General features: G+C 46.1%; 1 protein-coding gene across 2 annotated transcripts in view; it reads left to right on the forward strand.

Moving 5' to 3' along the window:
* Positions 1–26,853, forward strand: part of SYTL3 (synaptotagmin like 3) — a 255,264-nt gene that overhangs the window by 38,412 nt on the left and 189,999 nt on the right. For both annotated transcript variants that reach the window (XM_030198421.1, XM_030198420.1), the window contains exon 2: positions 23,068–23,577. In XM_030198421.1, coding sequence (XP_030054281.1) covers positions 23,453–23,577 — 125 coding nt within the window. In that variant the 5' untranslated portion in view covers positions 23,068–23,452. The remainder of the gene's footprint in view (positions 1–23,067; positions 23,578–26,853) is intronic.

Genomic DNA, 26,853 nt, shown 5'->3' on the forward strand with positions numbered 1-26,853 from the left:
CTTGGTTGGGTGATCAACTTCCCGAAGTGCAGACTAACGCCTTCCCAAACCCTGGAATACTTGGTGGTGTGCTTCGCTACCTGAACAGGGATAGTTTCTCTTCCTTTAGCTCAAGCTCAGCAGTTACAGGCTCAGTTTCGAGCGCTGTTTCAAACTCCGAACCTGCAGGCATGGGACTATGTACAAGTTCTAGGTTCCATGGCCTCCATTTTGGACGTGGTAAAGTGGGCCAGAGCTCACATGCGCCCCCTCTACTGGCACCTTCTGAGCCGTTGGTTTCCGCTCTCGGAGGATTACGAGGTTCGGGTGCCTTGTTCGTCCCGTCTTCACACAATCATGCACTGGTGGTTAATTCAAAAGAATCTGGTATCAGGCATTCCTCTGGCAACCCCGGACTAGAAGATAGTGACCACGGATGCATCACTGTCTGGCTGGGGGACTCATTGCCTGCAACAGACAGCCCAGGGCATTTGGACTTTGACGGAGGCGTCATAGTCCGTCAACCACTTGGAGTTACGGGCGATTCGTCTGGCCCTTCGGGAGTTTGTCTCTTCTCCATGGTTGCCCAGTTCGAGTTCTTTTGGAAAATGTGATGTCAGTCACCGTAAACCATCAAGGGGGCACCAGGAGTGCACCCCTAGCGCGCGAGGTGGCTCTGATCTGCCGTTGGGCAGAGACTCATCTCTTTCTTGACAGCGGCTCGTATAGTGGGGTCACAGAATGTGCAAGTGGACTTTCTCAGTCACCACCTGTTGGAGCTGGGGGAGTGGACGCTCTCCCCTCTGGCCTTCGATCAGCTAACTGCCTGTTGGGGGATTCCAGAGATGGACTTAATGGCCACCGCATTCAATGCGAAGGTTCCCCGTTTCTTCAGCAGGGGACGAGAGCTGGGCTCAGAAGGCATCAATGCCCTTTTTCAACCTTGGCCCAGGGGCCTGCTCTATGCCTTTCCCCCGCAGCCAATGGTGGGCAGGTTACTGACTCGCTTTGCCAGTTATCCCGGTTGAGTGATCCTAGTGGCCCCGGATTGTCCCAGATGACCCTGGTACGCAGATGTGATCAGGCTTCTGTTCGATCGTCCTTTTCTGCTACCGACACAGGACGGTCTCCTGCTGCAGGGGCCAGTCACGATGGAGGATCCCTCCCCCTTTGGTCTTATGGCCTGGCCCTTGAAAGGGCGAGGTTGAGAAGAAATGGATATCCAGATGTGGTTATCGCTACGATGCTGTAGGCTCGGAAAAGATCCACCTTGATAGCTTATGCTAGGGTGTGGCGTACCTTCGATTCGTGGTGTGAGAATTCGCGATTATCAGCGGCTTTGGCTTCAGTATTGGTTATCCTCGCATTTCTTCAGGAGGCTGTACAAAAATCACTCTCGTTGAGTTCTCTTAAGGTGCAGGTGGCAGCTTTGGCATGTTTTAGAGGCCGGCTTCAGGGGTCGTCCATCGCCTCCCACCCGGATGTGGTTAGTTTCTTGAGGGGCGTAAATCGTGTGTGCCCTCCTTACATGCCAGTTCTGCCACCCTGGAACCTTAATCTAGTTCTCAAAGCGGTTCAGCGTCCTCCTTTTGAACCCATATCGGGGATTACGATTAAGGATCTCACCTTGAAGGCGATTTTCCTAGTAGCCATTACTTCCACTCATAGAATTTCAGAGTTGCAGGTCCTTTCTTGCAGAGACACCTTCCTGCGTTTTACAGAGGCAGGGGTATCAATTAGGACAGTTCTTTCGTTTTTGCCCAAGGTGGTTTCTCGTTTCCATTTGGGGCAGTCCCTGCATTTGCCGGCCTTCCACCGGGAAGATTACCCTGAGCAATTCCAGGCTCTTTGCTACCTTGACGTGAGACGGGCTCTTCTCAGGTATTTGGAGGTGACGAATGAATTTCGTCTTTCTGACCATCTTTGTCCTTTTTGGAGGCAGTAAGAAGGGTCGTATGGCGTCCAAGGCCACCATAGCCTGTTGGTTGCAGGAGGCCATCTCTTCGGCATACGTGGCATTGGGCAATCAAGCCCCTTTGCAAGTTCGTGCTCATTCTACGTGAGCTCAAAGCTTCCTCCAATGCAGAGTCCTGTTTGGTTTCTCTGGAAGATATCTGCAGGTCAGCTACATGTGCTTCAATCCATACATTCACTCGTCATTAACGGGTGGATGTGGCAGCTCGTCAAGATGCGGTGTGTGGCTCGTTGGTGATTTCTGCCAGGTTGGGGGTGTCCCGCCCTACTTGAGGACTGCTTGGTTACATCCCACAAGTCTTTGGCTTGATCTGTGGGACGCCATGGAAGGAAAAATGAATTCTTACCTAATAATTTTCTTTCCATTAATCCCAACAGATCAATCCAGAGCCCCCTCCCCCGGGTTTACTGTTTGCGGTTTTGTTGCGGTTGGTTAGTTTTTTGGGGGTTCCGTTGTTCTGAATGTTTCTTCGTTTGATTAAAAAATAAAATAAAGTAAAATAAATAAATATAGAAGTGGTGGAAGTATGTTGGGCCACTGGTCTGACAATGTCAGGAGAGTTTTCTATTGTTTCCATTCCACTGCTTTGGTATCGTTCATACTGAGGTTCAGCTGGCTGCACAGGTCCACATATAGCAAACCTTGGAGGTTCTCTCTATCTCCACCTGCTGGTAGAGGGACACAATCCACAAGTCTCTGGATTGATCTGTTGGGACTATTGGAAAGAAAATTATCAGGTAGGAATTTTTTCCATAAGCATGATTCATATGACAGCTTTCTTTGCTATCAAGATAATAAATGTACTGTCAAAGGTGATCGTTCCTTTTATTATTTTGTATTTATTTATTTTAACTTTAGGATGTGACAGTGACCCATACTTCACCTGGCTATTATAACCCCTTCTCGCCTGGATCAGTCTTAAGTGGGTCACTTACATAAATATATTGTTGATGGATCCAAATTGAGACTAATAATCACTGGGTTACTGTAGGCATCACAGTGTGCACACTTCACATTGGGGTTCTGGAACAAAGGGTTTACTTGAATATTGGCCAATTTTTGATTGGTGGTGGTCATCAGTTTTTAAAGCACTAGTCGTCGCTGTTTAATTAGACCTGGATATACTACTACTACTACTACTACTTAACATTTCTAAAGCGCTACTAGGGTTACGCAGCGCTGTACAATTTAACATAGAGGGACGGTCCCTGCTCAAGGAGCTCACAATCTAAGAGACAAGTGAACGGACAGTCCGATAGGGGCGGTCAAATTGGGGCAGTCTGGAGTTAGTGAATGGTAAGAGTTATTAAATGCAAGGCATATGGCATCGAATATCCAGGTCTGAGTAGACATGTGCTGGCCACTGGCACTTATGCAGGTCCCAGCTGATATTCATGCATAAGAGGATCTGTCAGTTCCCCCCCCCCCCCCCTCCCCTGATTCCAATTTCTCTTCATGCACCCTCCCTACCCCAAAAATCAATCCTTCTCGAATACCCCAATATGAGCCAGGGCCCTTCCCGGACTGTCCAAGAGAAGCCACTCTCCCAAGCCCCTGTAGGGCTCCCCTGGGCCTACCTTAGCTTCACTGGTTGTCTAAGGGGTAGTTCAAGCAGGAGTGAACCCCAATTGATTGGGGTGCCTATACGACCTCTTCAATGCAAAATTGCAGCCACAATATCTAGCAGTAGTCTTGTGGTACTACCATTATGGGCAGCTTTCTATATAAGGAAAATAGTGAACTACTGTTAGAGACTGCGGCTGCTGTTTTGCGCCCAGAGCCAGCATGCACAGGAGTAATTGGGGTTTGCTGTTGCCTGGAATAAGGTGTGACATTTAGGTGCCACTTTTTAGGTACCAAAGGTCCCTCTGAGCCAATTTTCTCCTTTTTCTAATAACTAAATTTATCCTGGTCACAGCCCCGCTATCTGTCAGAGGAGACCCCAACCACTGGACTCCAGCGTGCATTGGAGGTCATATGACTGACTTTTCTTTTCCCCCCCTCCCCCTGCCTATATGAAGCTCCTTTTCCAACCCTTCCTTCTGGACCATAGGGAAGCATTTGATGGTGTGGAAGATCAGCTGCTGCTCTACCTTCTGCAGGGCCTTGGCTCCACCCTGCACTGACTGCTGTGAGCTTCCTGCTTGCGTGGATGATCTGATCGAGAATCTGTTCCTCCTATGATTGCAGGTCCCGCTCCAACATTGTCCATAGTGCCTCTGACCTCTAGTGATGTTGCTGCAAGTGGCCTGCCTCCTCCCCAGTTCCTAAACTTCACACACGCCACCTGATTCTGTCTCGTTTATCTCTTGGCACAGGGGAAGTGGTAGGGCACTTGGGTGACCTCACTAGAGGTCAGAGGCACAATGGACAGTTTCAGAGGCAGGGCCTGCAATCATAGGAGGAGCAGACTCTAGATCAGAGCATCCACATAGACAGGGAGCCCACAGTGGTTGGTGTTGGGCAGAGGCAAGGCCCTTACAGGAGGTGGAATAGATCACCTATTCCATAGTGCTCCCTGCTTGTCCCAGAGGAACAAGGTGGAACAGGAGCTTCATGGAGGCAGAGAGAAAGCGGATCGGTCAAGGTGCCCTCAGATACACGTGATCTGGAGGTCCACAGATGGAGTCTTCTCTGATAGATTGGTGGGCTAGGATCATGATAAACGTTACAAAAGGAGAGAATGAGCTTGGTGGAACCTTTTGGTTCATAAACATCCCAGAGTCTAAATGTCCTGGTGATTAAACGGTAGTACCTAAAATGTTCTGCGTCCACCTGGACTATCCCCTAGACCAGGGGTGGGCAACCTCAAGGGCTCACAATCCATTGTGGTTTTCAAGATTTCCACAATGAATATACATGAGATTTGCATGTACTGCTTCCACTGTATGCAGTGTCATGCACATTTATTGTGGAAATCTTAAATCCAACTGGGTTATGGGCCCTCAAGGGCTGCCCTTGACAGTCAGTAATGCTAAGGTAGACTAAAGGGAACCTACTGTAGCTTGGGAGGAGGCTTCTCTTCAGGGAGGTTCTGGGAGAGATTCTTCTGTCGTGAGCATTGGGGACCTGTCACATGTTGAGGGGGATGAGTTCAGGAGGGGGATTAAGCTAGTTGCAAGGGGGGGAACAGTGTTAGGGCATCTAAATTCCCTCAGTTAAAGAAACTCAGGAATGTGGGAAAAGGGTGAAGGCGGTGATTTTAAAATGAATCTGCTCCAGTCTCAGTAGGGAGTTGCATAACAAGCTTGTCCCCATGAACTGCAGAATCCATCTTGGGTGGTGGGGGTAGGGAGCAGGCAAAAGAGGGAAAACACCTGAACCCTAAAGATATAACCTAGGTCCTCCAGTAGAAACAATTATCCCTTTCCAATCTAGTACCAAGGTGGGGCTTGGGGAGGAATCTACTACCCTATAAGAAGAAGAAGTTGGAGCAGAGCACAGTCTTCCTGCTGGGAGGCCAAACTGAAGAAAGCTGGGTCAGAGTCTGTAGTACATTTTCTGAGGTCCAAATTTCTTTCCCCCTCCCCTCCCACCTTGTAGTTTTCATACAGTGCATTGCTCTTGTAGTGATTTGGAGTAAGACTGTGTGACATTATTTTCTGTTGGCGTGTGGATGTAGCTGCAATCAGTTACACAGGTGGCAGCAGGAGGATAGGACAGGGCCTAGTCCCAACAAAAGAAGGCATTTATTTTGGGTATCTCATTCCAAACAAGTCTGAGTTAAAAAGACAATTTCCTGGACACACACATGTAACTTTTGTTTTGAACATTTTTGGAATTTGTGTTGAAATTTGTAGCGGGAAAAAGGGCCCACCAGATGCCCTTATCAGAAACTGAACAAAGGGGTTAAGTGAAAACCCCTGAATCTAAGCAAGGTCATCACTATTGTGTTTTAAAAGAGGGCACTTCAGTTCCTGTAGGTGTTCAGAGCACTCATGGACACAAGGAGCAGAGAAGTCTTCACAGTCACTCAGCCCACACCAATGGGTGGGTGGTGCTTGACAAATGGGGGAGGGGGGAAGCCTGGGTTTATGTGTGGTGGGGGGGGGGGGGGTCAAAAGGGGATGGATCTTGTTTGGAGGGAGGGAAAACAGAGAATGCTTCAGGCTGCTGCTTGGATTGTTGACACCCACATAACTCTTGGTTCCTCCCTAATTCTGCCCATGGACTGTTTCTCCACTGCCTCTCCTTCCTGGTTAAACCCTTTTTGAACACCAGGCCCATATTCTTTAAGCAAAAACGAGTAATAATCTCAGCAATAAGGGTACAGGCAGAGGCAGAAAAACAAAAATAGCAAGCAGTTCTCCAGTACTTTCTTCTTCTGAAATACTCCTCTGTATTTCTTTTAGTCCTTGAATTTTTTAAATACAGGGTTACCTCAATGAAATCACTACTGTTAGTCTCTTATCCTTGTAGATCCCAGGGATGTCCACAGTGTCCTCTTCTGCTTCTTAGGGCCAGGATTCCCTGTTATTCTTTCTTAGAAGCCCATCTTCTATATGAATACCTCAGAGCAAGTGCAGAAGCCTCAGCAACATTGTCACTGCTCACCCCTTCTTTACTCTTTATAGCAAAAAATGGCTGGACTAGCCAAAGCAGGGGTGTAGCTACGGGTGGGCCTGGATGGGCCCAGGCCCACCCAGTTTTGTCTCAGGCCCATCCAGAGTCCCTCGCCGTGTCTCCTCGCTGGCTCACCCTCTCCCAGCCCCACAGTAGCACCTGCATTTAATGCTATTGGCGCTGCCTCCTCCTGCACTTCAGTCTCCGCCTCCCACCCCTGCGGCTGCGCTTGTAATTTGCTCGGCGCTGCCTGACAGCTGACAGATGCGGCGTGACATCCTGCTCTGGGGCCTTCCCTCTGCCGTGCTGTTTCAACTTCCTGTTTATGCAGGGCAGAACGCACACGGCAGAGGGAAGGTCCCAGAGCAGGTCGTCGGCGCCTCGTCTGTGAGTTGATCAGGCTTTTTAATATATGGTTTTTGTTTAAATCACTTAGAAACTATTTTCTCTCATTCTTGTGTCATGCCATGGATTATGACAATGCGGCCCTCGTACTCGAGCACGGGTTCAACAGAATCAGTAGTGGGTAGTAGTGGATTATGAAAATGGCACCTTGACAGTGGTCCAGGGCATGAGGAGAGAGGAACAAGGTAACCTTGGGCCATTCTCCATGAATGAATAATTTAACAGGTACCAGATTTTTTTTTCTAAAGGACCCTTGTAGTTCTTTGGCTTAGGGCAAATTGTGGGGTGAGTAGAGACGCTCCTGCTTTATGACAGTATAATAAATCCAAGGGCACCGTGAATATGAAATACATAAAATGTAAACAGCTCCCCTCCCCCTTCCGTAGCTAATTGAAGAATCCCTCCCCCTTCCATGGCTATTTGAAGAATCTGAATGAAACAGATGTAGCTGATATGCTGACTGTTAACTTCACTGCTGCTTAAGAGATTCAGTTTGAAATAAATTCATTGAACATTCTTCAGCTGGTCTCCCGTCAGCATCAAGCCTTGTTCAAACAAAGGGATTTGCTTAATGTGCATGGCTCACCCTTCTTAAGCACATTTTTCTCTTTGTAATTAAAAATCAGACACTCTTTGTGCTTCAGCCTGATATGTTTGCGGGTAGGATGAGCTAGAGGTGCTGAAGCTGTGCCTTTATCAGTTGACTGATATCGCTGTTCATGCATCACCAACCTCAGGCAGACAGGAAATCGCCTGTATGATTGCAGCTGCTTTCCGTTTCCTCCCCTGCCCGAAACATACAAGATATGGGATAAAATCACTATATTTAAATGGTGTTCCATGAAACAGGTATGTGGTTTGTGTTAATGCAGTAGAGCTGTTGCACAGACTGTTGTTTACTTAGAAATCCATCATCAAGTGCACTCTAAGGCATTATTAAGGAGTATCCCAAGAAACACTACTCACACCTAGTGCCAACCCATATTAGTTCTGGGCCCACCCAAAATGTCAGGTCTGGCTACGCCACTGAGCCAAAGTCCCTTGATGCCCTCCAGTAACTTGGTACAATGTCTGAGGTATTGGAGCCAAAGACACTTCCCCTCACTCTGTGGTATGATACCTAGGGAAGTAGGAACCAAAGCCAACTAATTCAAACAGGGCTGCTGGTTTTTTTTTTTTTTAACCAGCTTCCATCTGAAAGGGGTCTTCTCCCACCATTACTTCACTGGTGTGTAATCCTGCCCCTTGCCCCTGGGGAGGGGAAAACACTTCAGCCCTAATGACTGAAATAAGAGAGACAATCAGACTTAGATATAGGCGCAACCAGTAAAAATCTTTATTGGTATCTTACTAAGCCAATACAAAATAATTGCTCTCTCTGGAGCAGGTTGTCACACAGAAAAGCCAGACGCAAAGACTGACTAACAAAACTGCTCAGCAAAAACTTTCTTAGCCATCACATATATACCGTTGTAAGTTTTGTTTCTCCCAAATCATGTGATTTTTTTTTTCCCCTAAACTAACTTATGGTCATATATGGATTTTCCTGTTTCCTTCCATCATACAATATAGTAATATACAAAAATGGCAATTTCCTGTATTCTACCATCCTCTCCTACTTGTGTTCACATGCACATTTTGTGGCAATTGGCTAATTCCTTATCAGTAAAGCGTGATCACAGCGTGCCACAACCATGTAGCAAGCAAGTAGATATTATAAAACACCTGGTGTCCTTCTATCTGACAGGAACAACTCCTTCTTTGGAGAGTCCTCAGTCTCTCTTCACCATCAAGGTTATATCCATGTGTATCTGCCAAATATGGGCTGCATAGCCTCAGTTCCTCCTGTCACCTTGACATGTAACATGTATTTTCCATTTCCTGAGAAAGCACTGTAACTTGCATGCAGCTGCAGGAATAAACTAAAAATATGCTGAAGACAGCAAGGCTAGGAAAGCTGAGGGCTGTTAGGGCCATATTACAGGCCTAGTACCATATTACAGGTGTAGTATAGGAAGGAATATACACTTGTCAGGAAAGCCCCCCCCCCCTCTTGTTTGTAAATGGTGGGGGCATTCACAAGTTAAAGTCCAGTATTTTAGTAGAGCCACCAGAGGTCTCTGCCATCCTCATAGATTAGAACCTTAGAGATCCCTACGCTATTGAGGCAATTCTATAAGGGGATGCCTCTATTTAGGCATCAGTAATTCCGATGTTATTTCAAATCATTTTCTAACTAGTAAAAAAGGCCCGTTTCTGTTTGAAAGGAAACGGGCGCTAGCAATGGGGTTTTTTTTTTGTTTGTTTTTGGTAACTACAGAGTTGTTAGAAAAGTATTATAATGTCTCCATATTCTTCTCCTTCCAGCAAGCCCTTGCAGGAGTACGGGGGTGGGCAGTGAATCAAAGTGTATTTGTGTGTGAGAGTGTGGGTGTGACAGAGAGACTGATTGTGTGTGTGTGTTTGAGTGTGTGTCACAGTGACACACAGAGAGTGGAAAAGTGTGAGTTTGTGTGTGAGAGAGAGAGAGAGAGTCTGTGTGTGACACTGAGGTACAGTGTGCCATAGTATGTGTGTATGTGTGTGCATGACCCCCTAATACTGTCAGAAGTGCAGGTACCCCTACCCTTTGTGTTTTAAGTTCTGGGACCATAGCAGCGAGCAGTGAGTCTGAGTGTATGTGTGAGTGTGTGTGAGAGAGTGTGTGTGACAGTGAGACACAGAGAGTGAAAGACTGGTTGCAAGTGAGAGAGAGCGGTTATGTGTGTGTGAGACTATGTGTGTGTGTGTGTGTGTGTGTGCGCGTGCATGACCCCTTTCTTCTGTCCGAGGTGCAGGGTCGTTCCCCCCCCCCCCCCCCCCCCCCCCCCCCGTGTTTGGTTTTTCAGTTCCTTTTCCTTTTTTTAATCCAGCAATTGTGTGTGTGTTTGAAAGAGTGTGTGTCACAGTCAGACACAGAGAGTGAAAGAGTGTATGTGAGACAGAGATTGTGTCTGTGTGTGACACTGTGCTACAGTGTGCCAGAGTATGTGTCTGTGTGTGTTAATGACTCCCTCATTCCTTCGAAAGTGCAGGTACCCGCACCCTTTGTGTCTGAAGTTCTGTGACCAGAGGGGCGGGAGTGAGACAGAGTGTATGTGTATGTGTGAGACATGGTGTGTGTGACAGTGAGAAACAGAGATTTGTAGACTGGTTGTGTGTGAGAGAGAGCGTGAGTGTGTGTCTCCATATCCTTCCTTTAAGCTGTTGCAGGACCACAGGGGTGGGCATTGAAACAGTGTATGCCTGTGTGAGAATGTGGGTGTGACAGTGAGACAGAGAGAGAGAGAGAGTGTGTGTGTGTTCGAGAGAGTGTGTGTCACAGTGACACAGAGAGTGAAAGACTGTGTGTATGTGTGCATGGCCCCCTCCTTCTGTGTGAAGTGCAGTCCCCCCCTTTCTGTTAGTTTTCCCCCCTTCCCTCCTGTGAGTGGCAATGTAAGGGTGCCCCCCCCCCCCTGTTTCTGTTTTGAATTCTTTCTTTTATCCAGGGATTGTGCTCTCTTTACCATGCCCTCCATCTGCATAATTTTTCCTCTCCCCTTCCCTCCCATTCTGTTCTCTCACCCCCTCTCCATGTGTTTGTCTGTCTCCCCTTCAAGTTCCATGCCCCCTCCCTTAAAGTTTCTGCCCCCTTAATTGTACCTATTGGTTTACACGTTGCACTGCTGCCTGCAGGATCGGTGTCTGTGAACCTCATCCAGCTTGCCCTGTTGTTAGTGCTGCAGTATCAGGGCGGTTCAGGGCGGCTGTGAACCTGGTCCAGAGAAGACTGCAGTTGGTTTTATCTTCTTGCTTTGCTTTTTGTGAAGTCCCCTGTTGAGGCGGCTGGAGGCTGTTTCTTCACCTTTTTTTTTTTTTGTTTTGTTAGTGTGGGTCCGGAGGGCTGCTGGAGGCTGTTTCTTCACGGGTTTTTTTTTTTTTTTGGTTAGTGTGTATCCCGAAGGCTGCTGGAAGCTGTTTCTTCACTTGTGTTTTTTTTTTTTTTTTTGCTTAGTGTGTATCCCGAAGGCTGCTGGAGGCTGTTTCTTCACTTGTGTTTTTTTTTTTTTTTTGCTTAGTGTGTATCCCGAAGGCTGCTGGAGGCTGTTTCTTCACTTGTGTTTTTTTTTTTTTTTTTGCTTAGTGTGTATCCCGAAGGCTGCTGGAGGCTGTTTCTTCACTTGTGTTTTTTTTTTTTTTTTTTGCTTAGTGTGTATCCCGAAGGCTGCTGGAGGCTGTTTCTTCACTTGTGGTTTTTTTTTTTTTGGTTAGTGTGTATCCCGAAGGCTGCTGGAGGCTGTCTCTTCACTTTTTTTGTTTGTTGGTGCGGGTTCGGATGGCAGTTCGGAGCGGCAGGTTCTGCAGGATAGCACTGTCAGGGCAGTGGTATTCTCCTCAGCTGGGCGGCAGTCTCGTGCTGTGCGAGCGTTCTGATGGCAGTTGTGGATTTCGTTAGAGCAGGGCAGGTTCGGGAGTGCTTCTCGAGCCTTTTTTGTTTCACTTCTTTTTTTTTTTTTGCGCGTGCCAGCAGCCAGTTCCTGCGATCAGCTGGGTCTGGTGACGTCATTGAGTTCGATGCTGCCTAACAGACCACCTCCGTGCTGAGGGAGCCACGGTCCCAAGCACTTTAGAACTTTGGAGGTGAGTTTTATTATATAGGATAACAGTAAAATCCCCCCAAAATGTGTTCCATCTCTTCTGTCATTATTAGATTGTAAGCTCTTTGAGCAGGGACTGTCTTCTATGTTTGTGCAGCGCTGCGTACGCCTTGTAGCGCTATAGAAATGCTAAATAGTAGTAGTAGTAGTGTCTCAAGGACACATGGTAGGAGCCTATTCTATAATGGAATCTGGGTGCCTGTGTTCCATTATAGAATGTTAGCATAACCTGGTATCAGCACACCTTAATCTTCTTTCTCTTTTACTTCCCGTGTTCTGCTTACACACCTACTCGTATCATCTCTTCAAATGTTACTAGTAAATTTTCTGGCATTGATTCATTTAGTTTGCCATCTTTACCTCTGATTTTCCCTCCTCTCATTTGAAGGAACAGGCCTCCACTTGGAATTCCATCCTATGCTCCCAGGTATTGTTGGCCACTCCTTCATGCAAGTTTCCTTTTAAATCTCCTATTTTTATTCCAAGCGTTAGGTAACGCCGGTCTGCATCTTTTAAAGAGTCAAAACCTGTCATGCACTTTAGAGAAAACATAGGTCTCCTCCTACACTTGTCAATTACAAACAGTGCTATAGTATCTATTGTGCAAATTCAAATAAGCCAAAAAGGCTTTCCACTCATCTTTGATTCTCTCTTCTGTAAAGTAACCCAGGAAACGTTTCGCTGTCTTGAAAGAACTCACCTCACTGAGTCATTCTTTGGAGAAGATAACTGCCTAACAGCTGATGATCTGGTAACTTTTTTTTTTTTTTTTTTACTGCCAGTGATTGAAATACAAAGTCACACTTTTTTCCTATATTAGATCCTGTTGATTCTAACTCTCTGGCGACTTTTGGTTGCAGCACTTATATACCGCTCTTGGATTGATTCACCCTACTTTTAACCTCATGTCTTTTTCAAGACAGCATGCATTTTATCCACATTAGTTCAAAGAGATTGACAAGCTGCATTAAGACCTCTGAAGCCCAGGCACTTTGCCGAAACACCGTGCTGTGTCGGGTATTCTCAAGAATAAAAGTATTTTATCTTTCCTTCATCCTCCTGTTGTTTTTTTGAAGAGCCCTGCTGGCTACACAACTCTTCTTGTGAGCACTTCTATATGTAGTGAGCTATTCTTCCACCTCTGTGGATTTTCCTCTGATACTAACTCTCCTACCATTAGGGATCAGGCCAATGATATTGAAAGAGAGTTTAATGCCCCATCTTTCAAAAACAGGTTGCAATACTTTTAATTTGCCAGTTTTTAACCACTTTTACAAAAGTTATCACGGCAACCCTTCCTATAACCTGGCCATTGATAATAAAAATGTACTGTCTGGGGGAAAATAAAGCATTGATCCTAGAGTTTGACCTTAAAGCACTTTTGATTTGGTAAATCATTATTGTATTCTGTTATAATTGATGGCTGGGGTTTGTGGGAATGTACTGAATTGGTTTAGGGGTTTCTTAAAAAGATCTTAGGGTAAGTAAATGGAACCACAAAGTTACCCACTCCCCCCCCCCCCCCCCCCCATTCTTTTTAACATCTTCCTTCATATATTGGGTCAACAATTTAGAAGAAGCAAAATTTGAAGCATTCATATATGCTATTGACATGACGGTTCTTATTCCTATTCTTATTACTCTAGAATTAACAAGAAATAGAATAGAACAGGGCATTGATTTGATTGAGAAGTGGATGTGTCAGCATCAGTTAAAATTGAATAAGGAAAGAACTAAGGGCCTTGTTTACAAAGGCGCTCTAAAGATTAGCGTGCGCTAACCATGTAGATGCCCATTTATAATATTAAAGGCATATACACATTGCACGCTAAAAACGCTAGCGTGCCTTTATAAACAGGGCCCTAAATTTATGTTAGTGGATAGGAGTAATATTTATAAACTGGCTCACTCCATTTTAATTAGAAATATGTTAGTTCCTTAAAATTTTGGGAATAATGTCCAATTATAAGCTTACATAAGATTCTTAAGTTAATTTTCTTAAGAAAACATTTTATCTAATGAGGAAACTAAGACAAATGTGAAAATTCTTTAGAATGCAGGAGATCAGCTTTTTAGTTCAAGCATTACTACTGCCCGAAATTGATTACTGGAATGTTATCTACTTGGATAGTTCAAAAGCAGTCATGTGAAGGTTATAGACTATACAAAATATGACAGTTTGATAATTTCTGTAAGTATGAAAGAATGACTTCATCCTATATAATAATTTTCACAACCAACGTTCTAAAGTAGCTGCCTGTGTCCGTGGCTCCTGGAGTTTGCTGCGCTAAGCTCCGTAGCCAGGCTGACATCACTCACAGCTGATTCCCAGGCAGGGGGAGGAGTAGGGAAACACGCGGAGCAACTTGCTCCGCTTGTTTCCCTACTCCTCCTCCTGTCTGGGAATCAGCTGTGAGTGCGCCGCTCAAACACCCCCCCGGCGCATCACCCAAGCCCCCCCCCCCGGCACATCAAACACCCCCCTCGCCACCCATAGCTGCCACTGGTAACGCTGTCTGGCCGCTGCTGCTTCTCCTGTTGAGCAGCAGCGGCCGCTACAAAAAGAAAAAAAGCCATAAATGTTTTTAAACATCAAGTGCGGCACCGCAGACACCCATCAGGCATTGGCTGTCGGCTCTGCAGCCGCTCCTCCTCTCGCCTCCACGTCACTGCCCCGGAGGAGCGCAGCGACGTGAGAGGCGAGAGGAGGAGCGGCTTCAGAGCCGACAGCCAATGCCTGATGGCTGTCTGCGGTGCCACGCTTTATGTTTAAAAACATTTATGGCTTTTTTTTCTTTTTGTAGCTGCTGCTGCTGCTCAACAGGAGAAGCAGCAGCGGCTTGACAGCGTTACCAGTGGCAGCTACGGGTGGCGGGGAGGGGAGGGTCGCTGGACATGGGAGGCTGCAGGGGGGAGGAGGAGGGGAGGGTCGCTGGACGTGGGTGCATGGAGGGTTGCTGGACAGGGATGGCTGGAGGGGGGGTCCTGAGACCAGAGAGGTGGGGGTGGGGGGGCACACACTCACTGTCTCTCACATACACTCTCTCTGACACACTCTGTCTCACACACACAGACACTCTGTCTCTCACACAAACACACACACACTCTGTCTCTCTCTCATTCTCTCTCTCACACATACACTCTCTCTCAAACATACACACTCCGAGGAACACCTTGCTAGCGCCCATTTCATTTTTGTCAGAAACGGGCCTTTTTTACTAGTTTTTAATAAGCCTGCATTGCTTTGGTGCTGAATAAGGAGGAGATGATGCTCTGTGAGTCAGAATACTGCTGCTAGCTCCTGCTTTTAAAATTTGGATTAACAACTAACTAGTAGGTGCAAGTGCCCTCTGGGACCCCAATAGTTGTAGCCCCTAACACAGCCTCTAGGAAGATGAAATGTGGCTACATCGGGCATTGTTTGACTTTCTGCAGTGGTGGAAATAAAAACCTTTTTAGAATAGAAGATGTATGTTCTGCTTATGTGGTCTGCTTTGTGCTGTTTGCAGACTGTTTCCTCTTCTGGACTTCCCTTCTTTCACTTTTAGTTTTACATGTATCGGCTTAAAGCAAAAATTTGTTCAGTCCAAGTCATTAAAATATTAGGCAAGCACTAATGGAATCTGTAATTGAAGGGCTTATTTCCAAAACCCTCTAAGTTCAGTACAACTAATATGGACAGTGGGTTTTGGAAATAAGCTCTTCAATTACAGACTTTCTGGCTGATTTGATCTGCTAGCAGGCTGGCAAGATTACTCAAGTTATTTTGCATTTTCATGTGACGTGTGAATGACCTACAGAGAAACCTGTACACATGCATAGGAACTAGATATAATATACCTTTATTGTAATGCAGGAAATATATTTAGGCACAGGAATAGGTTTTACTCTGCAGTCTTCTGGTCAGCCTCAAAGACAAGGTACAGCTTGCATTACATTCTCAAGTCTGCAATAGTCAGTCTCTCTTTTTTTTTCTCTTTTCTCTTTCTTTCTCTTTTTCTCTCTCTCTATACTAGTAAGTGTCCCTGCTGGATTCCAAGCGAGGCAGAGGGGCATGGAGGGTACATGCTGTCAGAGATCTGTAGAATGCCCCCAACAGGTATGAAGATGTTTCTCCCAGGACAAGCAGACCATAATTCTCACATTTCCTGTAGAGGTGGAGGACAAGCCCAGGGCCAAGATGCTCGAGGTCCTGGATTACGAGTCTCCTCCTAGGGAGGCTATAACTGTCCCTCTCTGTGAGGTACTCCAGGAAGTTCTCGTTCAGAATTGGGAGTCAACTACTACTACTACTATATAACATTTCTAAAGTGCTACCAGGGTTGCGCAGCGCTGTACAATTAACAAAGAAGGACAGTCCCTGCTCAAAGGAGTTTACAATCTAAAGGACAAAAAGTGCAGTCAATCAAGATTGAGGCAGTCTAGATTTCCTGGATAGAGGTACAATGGTTAGGTGCCGAAAGCGACATTGAAGAAGTGGGCTTTGAGCAAGGATTTGAAGATGGGTACGAAGGGGGCTTGCCATATGGGCTCAGGGAGTTTATTCCAAGCATAGGGTGAGGCGAGTCCCCTCTGTCACTTCCTGTCCAGGAATATTGACACGATGTCTGATCTACAGCTCACCAGGTTTTGATAAGCCCCGGTTGCCTCATCATTCAATGGTGGTGGAATCTGCCTTCAAAAGAGTCAGGAGTTCTAGAGACTATTCCTTGGTGCCTCCAGGCAGAGAAGCTTGGACCTTGGACTCTTTTGGAAAGAAGATGTTGCAGGCCTCGGTGCTCGTGTCCCTAATTCAATCTTATCAGCTGTTTAAATGTGTATTTGCGGGACTTGGCTGACTGTCTCCCACTGGAGCAGGACAAACCAGTGCACCATTTGGCCAAGCAGCAGAAGGCACGTTGTGTTGTAAGTTCTTGGTCATGGTTGCCTATGACACCTTTGCCCAGAGTTTAGAAATGCGCAGACTCTCATGGCGGCATGTTTCTGACTTGGAACGTACAGTTCAGCAGGGGTTGACAGATGCCCCATGCTGGGGGGATAACTTTTTTGGAGAGAAGATTGAGGAGGTCGCTGATCAAATCATGAAACATACTGATACCATCTCTTCTCTCGCCGGATGCCTTCTGCACCAGCCTCCTAATCTAGGAGGTCTTTTAGCAACTCGAGGAGGGGTGCTTACTACTCCCAGAGATGTAGGTGTGCTACCTCCTCTCGCTAGCCTACTCAGGCTCAGCTGCAGCACGCTCATTCTAGTCAACATCATGTGCCTAAGGCCCCTGCTGATCCTCGGGCAAAGCAAGGGACAAACTTTTGAGTGACTCCAGCAGAGCACTGCAGCTGTCAAAGGGTCTGTCCTGGATGACATGCTGGTTGGGATGAGGCTGAAGTTTATCCACGAAAGGCGGCCCCTTATAACCTTCAACTGGTGGGTTCTCCAAATAGTCCATGTCTGATATACCCTAAATTGGCATCTGAAATCTCCAAATTGCCCACCGAGAGCTCATTACTTCAGCTCTCAACATGAGCAGGTACTTGCAGAGGAACACTTGGCCCTTCTGAAAGCCCATGTGGTCAAGCCTGTTCCACCAGGGAAGGAAGGGTGGGGATTTTATTCCAGGTACTTCCTTGTGCAAAAGAAGATGGGGGGGGGGGGGGGGGTTGTGTTCATCCTAGATTTAAGGGCTCTGAACAAATTCCTGGTCAAAGAAAATTTCAGGATTGTTTCCCTGGGCATCCTTCTCCCAATGAAAATGATTGGCTGTGCTCTCTGGACTTGAAGGATACATATACTCACATCTCAATACCTCCTGCCCACCGGAGGTATCTTCGGTTTCGGTGGGAACACACCACTTTCAGTCCCAGGGTCTTTACCAAATGCCCAGCAGCAGTTCCAGCGTTGCTATGCAGGCTGGGAGTGTTTGTGTTCCCTTACCTCGATGATTGGCTGGTGAAGAGCACATCGGAGGATGATGCTCAGGTGTCCATGCAGAGGACTATTCGGGTGCTTGAGCTACTAAGGTTCGTTTTAAAGTAGCCCAAGTCCCATCGGAAGATGATGCTTGGGTGTCCATGCAGAGGACTATTCGGGTGCTCGAGCCACTAGGGTTCGTTTTAAACTAACCCAAGTCCCATCTTCGCCCTGCCCAGCAATTGGAATTCATTGGAGCCCTGCTCGGTATGTAGAAGGTTGCTCTAGTCTTACTGGCTTCTTGGGTTCGATCCTCTCAGCAGGCCAATGCTAGGCAGATGTTGAGGTTGTTGGGCCACATGGCCTCCACAGTTTGACCCCATGACACACCATCACATGAGATCATCTCAATTTCCTCTAGCCTCCCAGTGGTGCCAAGCCATGGGAGGTCTAGAAGATGTCATCAGAGTGTCCCCGGAGCTTGTTTGCTCTCTGTGGTGGACCATTTGATCCAATTTGACTCTGGGACTTCCATTCCAAATTCCTCAGCTTCAAAACGTGCTGACGATGGATGCATCTCTCCTGGGTTGGGGGGCTCATGTGAATGGGCTTCACACTTAAGGTCTCCAGAAACAGGTCTCCAGATCAATCTCCTGGAGCTCTGGACGATCTGGAATGCTGTAAAGGCAGGATGTGGTGCTGGAATCACCAACATGGCGTGTTCCTTATAGCCACTTATTTGGCGGGCAAAAACAACAGTCTGGCTTAACAGGCTGAGCAGGGTTGGGGTTATGCAACCGCACAAGTGGTCTGTCCACGTGGACATTGCCCACGAGATTTTCCGAGCATGGCACATCCACTCGGTGGATCTCTTTGCCACTCAACATGAATCACAAAGTCCCTCAGTTCTGTTCCAGACTTCAGGCCCTTGACAGACTATCCTTGGATGCCTTCCTGCTTCATTTGGGGACAAGCCTTCTGTATGCGTATCCTCCCATTCCTCTTGTGGGGAAGACTTTGCAACTCGGGCAAGACTACAGGACCATGATTTAGATAGCGCCGAACTGGCCTCTGCAGATCTGGTTCTCTCTTCTTCTTGAGTTATCCTCCAAAGCACCGTGGAGATTGGAATGTTTTCCAAGCCTCATAATGCAGATCGAGGGATCTCTTCTGTATCCCAGCCTTCGGTCACAGTCTGGATGTTGAGAGCCTAAAATTTGCTTCCTTGGTTCTTTTGGAGGGTGTTTCCTGGGCCTTGCTGGCTTCCAGGAAGGATTCTACCAAGAGGAGTTACTCTTTTTTAAATGGAGGTTTGCTGTCTGATGTGAGGGCAAGGCCCTAGATTCCCTCTCTTCTACAAAGACCCTGCTTGAATACCTTCTACACTTTTCAGAGTCAGGTACACCTCACTGCAGTTAGTGCTTATTATCAACATGTAGAGGGTAAGCACATCTCTGGACAGCCTCTAGTAGTTTGCTTTATGAGAGGCTTGCTTTTGTCAAAGCCCCCTGTCAAACCTCTGCCTGTGTCATGGGACCTCAATGTCGTTCTCACTCAGCTACTAATTTTGTAGCCGCCCTCTGGACTAACACCATCCTGTTTATATCTTTCCGTAGGTGCAGTCTCCAGAACTGCACGCAGTACTCCAAAGGAGGCCTCACCAGAGACTTATACAACGGCACTATCACCTCCTTTTTCCTGCTAGTCATGCCTCTCTTTATGCACCCAAGCATCCTTCTGGCTTTGGCCATCGCTTTTTCTACCTATTTGAAAGCTTTAAAGTCATCAGACACAATCACCCCCAAGTCCCACTCTTCCTTCGCATACTGAAGCACTACATCCCCTATACTGTACCGTTCCATCAGATTCTTGCGACCCAAGTGCATGACCCTGCATTTTTTGGGATTAAACCTTAGTTGCCAAATATCGGTCCATTCGTCTAGCTTCGCTAGGTCCTTCCTCATGTCATTCACACCCTCCAGGGTGTCCACCCTGTTGCAGAATTTAGTATCATCCGCAAAGAGACAAACCTTACCAGACAGATCTTTCGCAATATCGCTCACAAAGACATTAAGAGCCGGTCCTAGGACTGATCCCTGCGGTATTCCACTGACGACAACCTTTTCTTCAGAGCAAGCTGGTGGAGTCGAGGACTGTTCCAGAATTTAAAAAGGCATGGGATAAGCATGTGGGATTGCTTAGGAACAGGAAGAATTAGGAGTTGCAGAGGATGGGCAGACTGGATGGGTCATATGGCCTTTATCTGCCGTCATGTTGCTATGTTTCTAGACACTATTGGTAAGAGTGGACCTGTTTTCATGGCTTTGTGTACCATGCTGGGAAAGCTCTCTGAGCATAGTTACCTGTACTGCTATGAATTTACAACCTGTCTCACTAACTACTAATTACTGTGGCTTTTTTTGGATTCGTATTAGATAAATGAAACCTTTATTAGAGGAGCTAAAATCTACAATGATTAAGATATATACAATGGTTAAATGATCTAACTGAAAGGAGACAATACCTATCTATAAACAATCATGACATCACTGGTCTCTACATCTAAGCAATGCTAAGAGTTCTTAGACCAGGAAAAGAAGCAATAATCATTACACTATACATACATCATCACTGGCCCTTACATCATCCAGGCTCCTAACATCAGCTGGGGGGACCCGTTACAGCGAAAGCCAGGAGCTTTTTAGACCAGGAACAGATCCTCTGCACAGTGCGTCCACTCACAGATGAGCCCCCCACTCTGCTGCAACAAGCCCCCCTTTTTATTAGGCTTAGAGCTCATGTTCAGAGCTGAGGAAAATTACAGAATGCTTCTCTGTTTAGGTAAACAAGCCATACTGTGGGAACGTGGTCACATGCTCTCCAACTCCAGGTGGCCAGGCTTGACCCGGAAAGCAAGCGCCATCCTCCCCTTCACATACCAAATTAATTAGAGCTGTGTCTTATCTTCTGCATTCCAACTTATTCTCACACAATCAAAGTTAAACAATTTTTTAAACAGAATTACTTCTAATCAACAATACAGACTCCGAGTGCACTGGTCGGTCAAGACAGGGCTGAAAAACAGTCTTTAAAATTCACTTCCATTACATTACCATACCACCCGATGCTCACAAACCAACATGCACCTGCCTCTAGGGTAGTTTAAAAAGACTGCCTAGAACTACAAATAAAAAAACCAAAAAACAAACATAAGCTAATTAAAAAAAACACATCCTATCAAAAGAAGATAAAGTTTTTTTTCTTACTTCAACTGATATGACCCAACACAGGTCAAATGAAGTTATTCACTCACTCAAATTGAGAGGACACAATCAGCCTTATTTTCGAAAGTGATGGGTGCCCATATTTCGACCCAAATTGGGAAATGGGCGCCTTTCTCTGGTGGGCGCCCAAATTGGTATAATTGAAAGCCAATTTTGGGTGCCTTCAACTGCAATCTGTCGCGGGAATGAACAAAGTTGATGGGGGTGTGTCAGAGGCGTGGTGAAGGCGGGACTGGAGCGTGTTTATCGGCTGAGCAGAGATGGGCTCCCTCGGCCGATAATGGAAAAAAGAAAAGCGTTTTTAGCGAGAAGTTGGGTCACTTTTTCTGGACCCTTTTTTCTCACGAGCAAGCCCCCAAAAAGTGCCCCAACTGCCCAGATGACTAACGGAGGGAATCGGGGATCACCTCCCCTGACTCCCCCAGTGGTCACTAACCCCCTCCCACCAAAAAAAAAGAACTTTCAAAAACTTTTTTTTTCCAGCCTGAATGCCAGCCTCAAATCACAGCAGTATTCAGGTCCCTGGAGCAGTTGTTAGTGGGTGCAGTGGACTTTACTCAGGTGGACCCAGGCTCATCCCCCCCCTACCTGTTACGCTTGTGGTGGTAAATGGGAGCCCTCCAAACCGCCCCCAAAACCCACTGTACCCACATCTAGGTGCCCCCCTTCAGCCATAAGGGCTATGGTAATGGTGTAGAGTTGTGGGCAGTGGGTTTTGGGGGGGATTTGAGGGGTTCAGCACCCAAAGGAAGGGAGCTATGGACTTGGGAGGTATTTTACTTTTTATTTTAAATCGTTACAAGTGCCCCCTAGGTTGCCCGGTTGGTGTCCTGGCATGTGAGGGGAACCACTGCACTACGAATCTTGGCCCCTCCCACGACCCAATGCCTTGGATTTGTTTGTTTTTTAGCAGGGCGCCTTCGGTTTCCATTATCGCTGAAAAACAAAACTGCCCAGCTTAAATCCGCACACATCCGATGCATTTGCCCGGCACAAACCGTATTATAAAAAAAGATGGCCGCCCATTTTTTTCGAAAATACGGTCTGTCCCGCTCCCTTCACGTACCTGTTCTCGGACATAGACGCCCATGGAGATGGGCGTTCGCGTTCGATTATGCCCCTCCACGTCTCAGCCAACTTCACTCATTGCTCAGGAAAGGCTCAAAATGAGCATACGCATCATGCTCGTTTTGAGCCTTTCCTGAGCAATGAGTGAAGTTGGCTGAAACATTGTGTCCTCTCAATTTGAGTGAGTGAATAACTTCATTTGACCTGTGTTGGATCATATCAGTTGAAGTAAAACTTTTTAACTTCTTTTGTTAGTCTGTGCTGGCGATATAAGATGTAGTTTTTAAATGAAGTTTGTGTTTTGTTTCCTGTTCTGGGTGATCTGTGTGATCTGTGTAACTACACCAGAGGCAGGGTTTATGAAACCGAATGCTGCATGTTGGTTTGTGAACGTTGGGTGTGGAAACTATGCTTTGTACTGATTCAGTGATTGCCATTTACTTTCATTCTAATTGATTATATAAGCTTTATGCTGTTTAAAAAAAAAAATTTTGTATTAATAAAGGGGGTCTTCTACTAAGGTGCAGTGGCGTTTTTAGCGTACGCTAGAGATGCCAATGTATTCCTATGGGCGTCTTTAGTGCATGCCTATTTTTAGCGTGCACTAAAAATGCCAGCGCGCCTTAGTAAAAGACCTCCAACGATTGCTAATACATTGTGTCACAGAATGGACAAGTGACTATGAACAAATTGGTCTTGAATTTGAAATGGCTGGTGCTATAAGAGATCCCATAGTCTATGAAATATACTTCCGATGGTCACTATGTGACTTTTTGGTAGAGAATGACACGGGGACCGGGAACCGCAGTAACCGCAGGGACGGGGACAGAGGGTGGTGGTGGGAAGGAGGGTTATTATAGCTGCTCTTTGTTTTCTATTTGTGATTTATACACAACAGTTGCAAAGCATATTGTTCCTTTTTATACTTTAATGATTTAAATATAAAACATAAGTGTTCAAGGCTTCTGTAGATAAGGACAGAGTCCATGGGGATGGGACGGGGACAAAACCTGTGGGGGCAGAGATGGAACTCACGGGGACAGGGCAGACAATTGTCCTACTGTTTTGCTATATATATGTATCTATATCTATGTATATATAGAATCAGTAAATACAACATGACAGCATTGCTGTTTTCAGCTCTTTTTTGCTGGAGAAGAGTGTAAGAAGCTAATGTTTCTTTTTTGTTGTTGTTTTTTTCTATAGGATCCAGAACTTTTCATCAAACTAAATTCCAGAAGTGAGAACTTGAAAAATACATTTTTAATGTGTTCCTGTTCCTTCAGTTTGTAATTTATACACTGTGGCTTCACTTTATATCTTCTTTCCCCCCACTCTCCCCCACTTATAAACTGGCAGCTTCAGCAAAGGAGAGCTTCAATAATCATTTTCCTGAAAGACTTTAGACTTAAGATTGCTGGAGGAGAATCTTGTTCTGGTGTCAGACTCTGGGGAAACTAATGCATTTGTAGCATACCACTGTTGAACCTATATGCAATAAGTATGGGCACATTACACCTGGGGCCACAAAATTAGTAACAATCCAAATAGCTGGAATGTAGAAATACATATATTTTATTTTGGGATCCTAATGCAAAGGGACAAGATGACTGAAGAATTTAGTTTAAGCTTTCTCGTGGAACTGGAAAGGGAGAAAGTTTTGGAGGTTCTGCGCCGTGATCAAGTGGTACAAACGACAGAAGATGATAGAATAAGGTAATTGTTCTTCTTTTGTTACGATTCTACTTATTTTCTTCTTGCTGTTTTATTTCATTTGCTTTTCTCTACTGCTACACATTCATTGACTTTTCTTGATATTGATAGCAGACAAGTGGCTACATTCTGAAGTTGATTTTTGTTTTGCTTTTTGGATGCTGTGATGCTACTTTCAGCCATCACTGCATAGAGCAGTCTATAAACAATAATCTGCACTGCCAAATTATTTATCCCTATTACTCCATATTAAATGTCTCTAAAGCAACCCTCTCTGTTACAGTTGGCTTAAAACTCCTGTAACCTCTCTCATACACCTTCAGATCAAACCATGTTTATTAAAATGCTCCTTAAACACCAGGTTTTTGCTGTTAAAGAGCAGTTCTGCTGCATTCAAATTCCAAACAAACTTTAGACGCTAAGGTCCATGAGTGAAGTTGAGTCACCTTTCAGGCTTTCATGATGAAAGATTATATATAACTAGGAAAAAATGCCCGTTTCTGAGCGGAATGAAATGGGCGCTAGCAAGGGGCCCCCTCCCTCCGTCCCTCGAAGCTACTTGCCTTGTTCGCTGTGGGCCGTTTCGGCCCTCGAGTGTCAATAGCTCCGCCCTCGACGTCATGACGTTTTGACGCGAGGGCGGTGCAGACACTCCAGGGTACACCGGATATCTCGGGCGCCTCAACTTCCGTGGAGGCTTCAGAACGTTGGGGTTACCTTTTATATATATAGATGTTTAATTAAAGATAATGTGTTTATAAGTAAAATGGAATTTAAAAAGGGGTTAGACGGTTTCCTAAAGGACAAGTCCATAAACCGCTACTAAATGGACTTGGGAAAAATCCATAATTCCAGGAATAACATGTATAGAATGTTTGTACGTTTGGGAAGCTTGCCAGGTGCCCTTGGCCTGGATTGGCCGCTGTCGTGGCCAGGATGCTGGGCTCGATGGACCCTTGGTCTTTTCCCAGTGTGGCATTACTTATGTACTTATGTAAGGAATATAGGAGAAAAATGTATAAAGGTTTTAGCAACTATATCAGTAGATTTTCCAGGTGGTAGTTTTGAAAGCAAGGATGTGTGGCGTAGGTATCTAAGGTGGCATTTTCTCTTTTTCTCTCTCCTCCCTGTAACCTCCAGAGGATCATAAACTGTGGAAATGAAGGAGAAAGATTTGTGAAGTTTCAGATTATTAGTGTCCTATTCCTGTAAAAGCTAAGGTGCTGCCTCTAGGGAAAGTGCATCAATGACTTGATTGGAATATTAAGCTACAGCACTGTTCTCTTGATGTCTTACTCTTGACAGGTTGATGATCAATTCCCAGTGCTGTTCTGGAACAGCACCCTAAATATAGCGCCAGAACAGTGTGGGGAATTAAGCACCGGAATAGCGTGAGGAGTTAACCACCCAAAGATCATCGCTTATAACATGCAAAGTTAAGCACGTTATTAGCGTTGAGATCGTCTCGCGGAAGTTCGGGTGGATTGTGCTTGAGTGCATCCTCCCGCACTTGCTTTGACAGATCCGGGCTGTCAAAATCTTGGACCTATCAAACATAGGAGCTGCCCCTGGAAAAGCAAGACCCTGGTGGCCTAGTGTCCCCTAAGACCCCCCCTTACCGGGACAGCGACAGAGGGGGCTAGAGATGCAGTGGATCTCCAAGCCTCTCTATCCCCCACACGCCCAAAATAAAATTCCTGGTGGCCTAAGTGAAAGCTCAAGTTACAGAAACTGAGATCCAAGGGGACTGCTAGACCACCAGGGCGGGTGGGGGTGGGTTTGGCAGCCCACTTGGGCCACCAGGGATTTTGTTTTGGGATTGGGGGGGGGGGCTGGAGATCCACCAGACCTCCACCCCCCTTTATCGTTGTCTGGGGGGGGGGGCACTAACAATGGCAGGGGTCCGAGGGTCCAATGGCCTGCTAGGACACAGTGGCAGCCCAGGCTGACAAGTGATAACCTGGGCTGCCTGACTGTGACAGCAGGGGGTGTGAGGGCAGGAATAGAGCCTTAACCCTAATGCCAGCTCTGAGTTGGTGTAGGGTTAAGGCGCTATTCCGCCGCTATGATTAGAGCGCTGTGCTGTGCTCATAGGGGCAGAATACCGCAGCGCTCATTTAAATATAATTTAAATGAGGTCTGTGGTGTTCCTGTGCTCTCGCGCCAGACGCCCTTTGGTCATGGGCACTGTGTAAATGGCGGGCGCTACTGTCACTAGTGGCCTCTAGCGCTTGCATTTACTTTTAATCGTCTGAGCCTGAAAGTCCTGCCATGCATCCTGTTTTGTATAGATGCAGTTTTTTTTTTTTTAAATAAATGGAATTGATATACTATGGATGATCCTAGGAAACAGTTTGGAGGAAACAGTTCGGAGTCTGACATCGCTGCACATTGTACGTGCACACGTACAACGTGCAGCGACGTCAGATTCCGAAACTGGATTCAGAAGCAGCTCCTTTGAACAGCATGGTCGGACACGGAGGACGAAGAAGAACTTAAGACCTTGGCTCGGCTGGCAGGGGTTGGGGTTACCCACCAGCTGAAGGAATATTTTTAAAGGCAGGAGGAAGCTTGCGGGGTTGGGGGTCCCCCGCCAGCAAAGGTATGTGACGGCGGCAGGGGGGGGTCGGCAGTGGTGGCCGGGGGGGGGGGGGCGGCGGCGGGGGGGCTATAATGTGCCCTCTGGCTCTGGCCCCCCCCTACCGCCGAACTTCAGATACGCCCCTGCGTTGAATTACTGCAAGAAGGAATTGTTCTTTATTTACTGGTAGCTTGTAAAGTTGAGCACAGTTCTGGACATTGCATGAACCTCTTGAAAGAGTTGTTGCTATGGATTAACATGTGATTAACATCGGTTCAAGTGCTGGAGATTAGATCTGCAGCAGAGTTTTCTATGTTGAGTTGATGTATGCAGATTTTTTGCAGATATCCATGTGCTGGAGCAGTAATGATTCTAAGCTGTGTGATAGTGTGTGAATGTGATTTGAATGATATGTGGGAACAGTAGGGAGAGTACTGAGTTTTATAAAGGGGTTTATATTTTGTATAATAGCACTTTAATAGTGTTTAATAAAGTTTCTTTTGACTAACATTTTAAGAGTGAATAGTGGTTACTTAAAGTGTAGCATTATTTGTGTGTAACTAGATTGCAGTTAGGTTTCTCATATGTGTTAGGATGAATATTCATTGTGGATATCCTGAAAACCTGACTGGCTGGGGTGCCTCCAGGATCAGGTTTGAGAATCGCTGCCCTATTGGGTTCAATTTAAACTCCTTATT

The sequence above is a fragment of the Microcaecilia unicolor genome, chromosome 3 (genome assembly GCF_901765095.1).
Source record: "Microcaecilia unicolor chromosome 3, aMicUni1.1, whole genome shotgun sequence".
Taxonomy (NCBI): Eukaryota; Metazoa; Chordata; class Amphibia; order Gymnophiona; family Siphonopidae; genus Microcaecilia; species Microcaecilia unicolor.